Genomic DNA, 6000 nt, shown 5'->3' on the forward strand with positions numbered 1-6000 from the left:
GTATCAGATGTGTAAATACATCAGAATTGTGGCTTGTGTATGTAAATTTCCCTTTAAATAAATAAAGAGTTTGAATTGAGCTTCTTATCAGGATACTGCCAGCATTTTCTTGGAAGAAGAGTATTGTCGGACCTGTAGAAAAGAACAATCATAAGAGACTGCTAACTTACTAAACATCTAATAATTAGGCCAAAATATTCATGTAAAAAAAATACTTTATCATGAACAAACATCAATTATAAGCCAATTCACAGCAATAAGAAGGATAGATTCTTTTTTATCAAATATGCACAACTCTTAGAGGACAAGAGCTAGACAATCTATACGCAACATAAAAACTTATTAAACAGAAACTTATCAATTAAAAAAGTATAAAATGTAAAGTGATTATTAAACAGCAATACTTCCTACAATATGTCTTAACATGATAGCAACAAGAACAATAAAAATAGAAAAGAAGTAAAATTGCTAAAATCGCAGGCGATAAATATGCTCCCAAAATATATAAAAATAGATTTTCATTCTTTCCAAATTACGTCATTGATAAGAAAAAAAAAGAAGAAAATATAATGTGAGACGTAAGTTATTTCAAACACAAATGTTCCTGGCATTGGAAGATATCCAAAAGACCAAGATAGAATCATTTAAAGACACAATATACATTTTCCTTAACACAAATGATCATTAAAACAAGAAGTTCCGATTATAGAGTATTAACAATAAAGGTTATCATGGTTATGCGAATGTTCAATAATAGCATTTTTGGTTCGTTAAGAGTGGATACCTACGGAGGGCTGTTACACCTATTCATATACATGTATTCAGATTCACCATTAAAAAAAATACTTAAAACTCAATAGCAAATTTAGTTCGCTCGATCAGAAACAAATCTGGCAATGATGTTTATATTTAATAAGCTGCTATTCAAAATGTTAAATAGAAATCAAGTAACAAGAAGCTTTAAACAAATTTGAATATCTCATTCCTCTTGAAAGCTACTTTACAAAGCTTTATATGCCCATATATGGCAGCCTGATAACTGTTTTAAAAACTTTGTGCTGAAAAAGACAACATAAGAACCACCAACTATAAGTGTGTAAGGCAAGAAAACAAGAGGTATCAGAGGTATGATCATCTCGAGACACTACTATTCTTTACCAGATTGAGAAAAAGAATCAACTCTAGTTTGTTTCGAAAATTTTAAAATGTACCCAAACCAAAAATGTTCTAAAACTAGCAAACTACAAATAAGATTTTGCTTCTCATATAAATTAGCACTTTGAGTTGTAAACTATACCAAAGAAGCACAATATCTATTTTAGTACCTAAACCCTACAAAGTAAATCCCATCAAGTTTCACAAATTCATGTCACACGAGCTTTCAGCATTCTCTCTTAAGTGTAGATACATAATTAATCATGAATGTTAAGGTGAATGTACAGTAGTAATCCGAGTAAAAAATAAACCAAATTTACCACTGGTTCATGTGTATTATATTTATATCATTTAGACCAGCAGGATTGAAACAAAACTAAAGTAAATAGTCTGTATGTATGTAAACACACACACAACTAGCACATTGAATACAATTGAACAAAACTCAACTTATTTTTAGTTCATTTAAATATAAGTTCAAACTCTCTGTTTAAGCATGATGTTGACCTCATTTTTTAGGTCATTTCTTTTTCCTTAGGGTCTTAGGATCTAGCTCTAGGAGTTCCTATTGATCGACTTAGAAAACTAGAATTGGTACCCACCCATTTTTAGAAATTCTATCCACTTCATATTTTTCTCTGATGTCTAACATTTATGGCACAAGACCATCTTTTTATGAACGAGCGGTTATGGGCTATTTTGTGAAAACTCAAGGGAAAAGTTCCTAATATGACTCCAAGCCATAGGAAAACATCGTCACGACTTTTTCGTCACATACACACACCAAATGCACAAAATTCACAAAATTGCACGAAATCGACTTTAATTAAGCCTAAAGGACGGGTGAAAATGCGAACTTCTCCGGATGACCTCCGACGACAAAATGGATTGCGCCAACGCGTCCGGGATATCAATTTTGGTAGAAAAGGACACCCATATTGTCATATTTTTGACACAAGAAAATTAGCACGCAAATTGATGAATTTGTCAAAACAACTTCCGACAGCGAAACAGACCGTGCCAGCGTATCCGCAATGTCAAAATTGCCTAAAAGAGGGGTATTCATTTTGTTATATTGTGACGCACAAATGAAAATGCATAAATCGAATTTTATTTTTGAAATATTAAATATTTTTGTATACTTATATTATTATTTATAATCCTAATTATAAACCCTAAACCCTGTTTAGGTTTTCACCCGCACATTTGGCCTTTCGCTCGCTCTGTCCCGTAGCTCGAACAGATCTTGCGCTCGGCTCGTCACCCTCTCGTCCGTGCCCTAGCTCCTCCAATCGGTCGCACCCAAGACCGAGGCCATGGTCGTCGAGTCCGAGTCTTCCTCCCCACGCGCGACATTCCTCTTCCCAACACGCACGACATTCCTCTCCCCAGCACTGGCGGCTTGCCTCCTCAAGTTCCGCTGGACTGAGCGGCCCTCCAGTTGGTTTCTGCCTCGTGTCCGACTTTTCCTCTGCCCTAGGCTGCATTTCCTCTTGCCTTCAATCCTTCTCATCCTCTCCCTTTACCTAATTTGTTGTCCAAGGAAGCCGGTATGTGGCTTCTTTGCTCCTCTCTCTGCTATAAAAACCCCACTTTGGGGGAGGGTCGAAGGTTGGCCGAAATTTTCTTAAAGGAGAGGTGCTGCCATTATATTTGTTTTTATCCTGTATGCTGGAAATTTTTTTTCTGGAATCCTGTTTTCTCTTGAGAAAAGTCTGAAAGGAGAGGAGAGGAGTGGCTTTTGCTTTTGTGTTGTTGTGAGGCTGGTTCTTTTCTCTTTGCTGTCCAAGAGACTATTTTCTTTCTTCTTTACTGTGAGAAGTTTTGGGGGAGAAAGTTCTATTAACATCTTATCTAAAATTTGATTTTCGTGTGTTGGGGTGCGGAGCATCCATTGGTATTGGTGGCTGTTTCTCAAAGAAGAAAGCTCGGTCGAAATTTCTGTTTGACTAGCTTCTGGTGTGCTGGAAGTATAAAGGATTTGTCGGTTGCTATTTTTTGAAGTTTTTTTTAGGAAGATCTCTTTGGGAGGCACTTCATTGGATCTTTCTTACATTTTTTTTGCTTTAAGTCGGCATTAAGAGGTATTTTTCTCCCCTTTATTTTTTCTCCCTTCTTCTATTTTACACTATTTCGAATAGCATCTAAAGGCATCTCCATTCTCTTATAAAAAGTATTTGGAAGTGAAGCTTAGACTTATTTTGAAATTTAAGCATGGATACTCACTAGAAATGGTGAAAACAAAGCATGTGTGAGTTGTCTTTGTTCTTCTTGCTTGAGATATTTGGAAGTATCGTAATGGTGGTTTTGAGATGAGATTTACCCCTCTCGAAATGCATGTTAGAATGCGTTATCAAACTCCTTTATTACTCATGTTCAAAAATGAATGATTGGCTCAAACTCATCTATTTCATCTGCCTATCACTGTTTGAAACATATGTTGGAAATTTTTGAAACAAATGTTGGAAATTTTCTCTGTTTTACCGCTACCTTGGTTTCGGTTTTGGTTATGTTGGATTAAATGTTAGTTGGAAAATTTTCTATATTTTAGCACATTTTTGGAGGGTTCGGTCTTGGCCTCATGATAGCTGGAAATTGCATTTTACTTAGCTTATTTGGTGTGTTCGGTTTGGCTCTTTTGAGACTAAGCTCATGCTAGAATTCTTTTTTTTTATGAAGCACCTGTTGGCACAATATCTTGAAATGTGAAGTTTTAAGGGAAAATATTTTTTTAGTTGTTTGTTTTTTTTTAGTTGTTTTAAACCGTTTGCTTGGGAACGGTTTTTGTCTCTTTGAAGTTGGATCCTTATTGGAAAACCTTCTCTGTTTTTTTTAGCCTATTTGGAAGGCTCGGTCTTTGCTTCATAATAGCTGAAAAACACATTTCATTTAGCTCACTTATTGGGTTCGGCTTTAACTCTTTCTGAGATGGATTCTTGCAAGAGAAATTTGCATTTGTTTTGCTCATATGTTAGGTTTGGTTTGGCTCCTTTTGATATCATGTCTCGGCTAAAATCTTTACTGTTTTACCCCTTTGATGGGCCCAGTTTTGTTCCTATGCTGAAAATCTTTTCTTTATATGAGCTGTAAATTATATTTGGAGCTCGTATCTAGTTTATCTTGCTGCCCCTTGATAGAAAACATGCTGGAAATTATGTTTATGAGCTGGAAATATATATTTGGAACTCATTTATTGCATCTCTTGCTGCCCTTTGATAGAATACATGCTGGAAACTATATTTATGAGCTAAAAAAATGTGTTTGGGGTTCATATCTTGTTTATCTTGCTACCCTTTGTTCGAATGCTTTGTTCGAATGCATGATTGGAAGTTCGAATGCATGATTGGAATGAAATTATCAAAGTTTCTATTGCTGATATTTATGTTTACAATAAATGTTGAAAAGATGCGCTCTGTTTGTTCCCTTTGGTAGGCTCTGTTTACCATGTATTGGGCTTGATTTAGCTTAAATTATGATATGTTTTCAACTCTTATATTTGGCTCGGATTTAGCTTTCTTTTCATTCCCCTGGATGTGGGTCTTTCCTTTTAGTTCTTTTATGATTAAAAATATTTGGTTTGGGATTGTTTTTTTTCTTCTTCATTGTCCCTGGCCGCAGATCTTAATGTGGTGAATTTTCACCTTCGTTGTGAAGATCGGTTCATTGATTTGGTGAGCCGTACTTGGAGCACTTTCTAGTGATATGTTTAGAAAACATATTTAAAGTTTTACTCGTCACATTTTGAAGCTTTATTTGTGTAAGTTCAAATTACATTTTGAGGCTTTAAAATCTCTGTTTGAGATTGAGTCATTTTTTTACCAAGTTTTAAATCTCTTCGGACCGATACATTCATGATTTCATTTCAAGTTTCACTGGTTTGACTTTGTTTTAAAAATGGATCAGTCTCCTTTTTCGTTTGTTTTGTTTTCTTTTTTTAACGGTCAAGTTAAAAATGAGAATTTCCGATTTAATTATATTCAGAAATTATTCACAGTCTTAAGGGAAATATGAGGGAAAGAAAAAAGGATAGAAAACTATAAATAAGATTTGGATCTTCGATGTGATAAAACATAAAGGGGATAGAATAGCAAACCATCTACCGTTCCTTTTTACATATGAAAGATAAAACTGTAAATTAGAAGAATATTTGGGGGTTGGAAGAAAGTGAGAGTTTAGATAACAATTAGGAATATTGATTGGAAATATTAGTAGACCTGCATTTAGGTCCCTCAAGCTTTGAATAAAATTAAATCCAATTGCTCTAACTAGTGCTCTAACTAGGTTTGAAGCACAAAGCACACTTCACAACTCTTTTGCCAAAACTATAGGTTTACCCCTTAGGTTTTAGGAGCTTGATGGTGAGCTAAGCTTAATCTAAAGATGTTTGAGAGTTAGTTGAAAGGTATTTAGTTGAAGTTAGACACTTTAAGACACTTCAAGTTTAAACTAAAGTGTAGGCTTCCTAGACCTTAGGAGCACACCATGAGAGAGTTCATCCTCCTAATTATCAAATGATCCTAAAAGACCAAACATCTGACCCCAACCCCAGTTCATGAGGTAACCAGGACACTAGGCACAAGGGTGCACTAGATTGTGATTCATGACTCATTTAATGACTGATTTAATTTGATCAAATAATGAAATTTTTACCTTAACTTGACCACGATATTTCTGATTCATAGCTTTAAAAAAAAAAAAAATTTATCCAATAATACTTACACTCAAACCCTCCTGGCAATTAGGGACATTTCAATATCACATATGAATTTCTTATTCTTGGTCCTTTATGAATTTCTTTTTCTTGGTCCTTTATGTGTGATATTGTATTTTATTTTATTTGTTTGT

The 6000-nt window shown here is 34.6% G+C and overlaps 1 protein-coding gene across 1 annotated transcript in view; it reads right to left on the reverse strand.

Annotated features, from left to right (window-relative positions):
• Nucleotides 1-6000, reverse strand: part of LOC110033464 (protein bem46-like) — a 28215-nt gene that overhangs the window by 15758 nt on the left and 6457 nt on the right. The window contains 1 exon segment of the mRNA XM_020737454.1: nucleotides 97-132. Within this exon segment, the coding sequence (XP_020593113.1) occupies nucleotides 97-132 (36 nt within the window).

Source organism: Phalaenopsis equestris, unplaced genomic scaffold (assembly GCF_001263595.1).
Source record: "Phalaenopsis equestris unplaced genomic scaffold, ASM126359v1 Scaffold001189, whole genome shotgun sequence".
In the NCBI taxonomy this organism is placed as follows: Eukaryota; Viridiplantae; Streptophyta; class Magnoliopsida; order Asparagales; family Orchidaceae; genus Phalaenopsis; species Phalaenopsis equestris.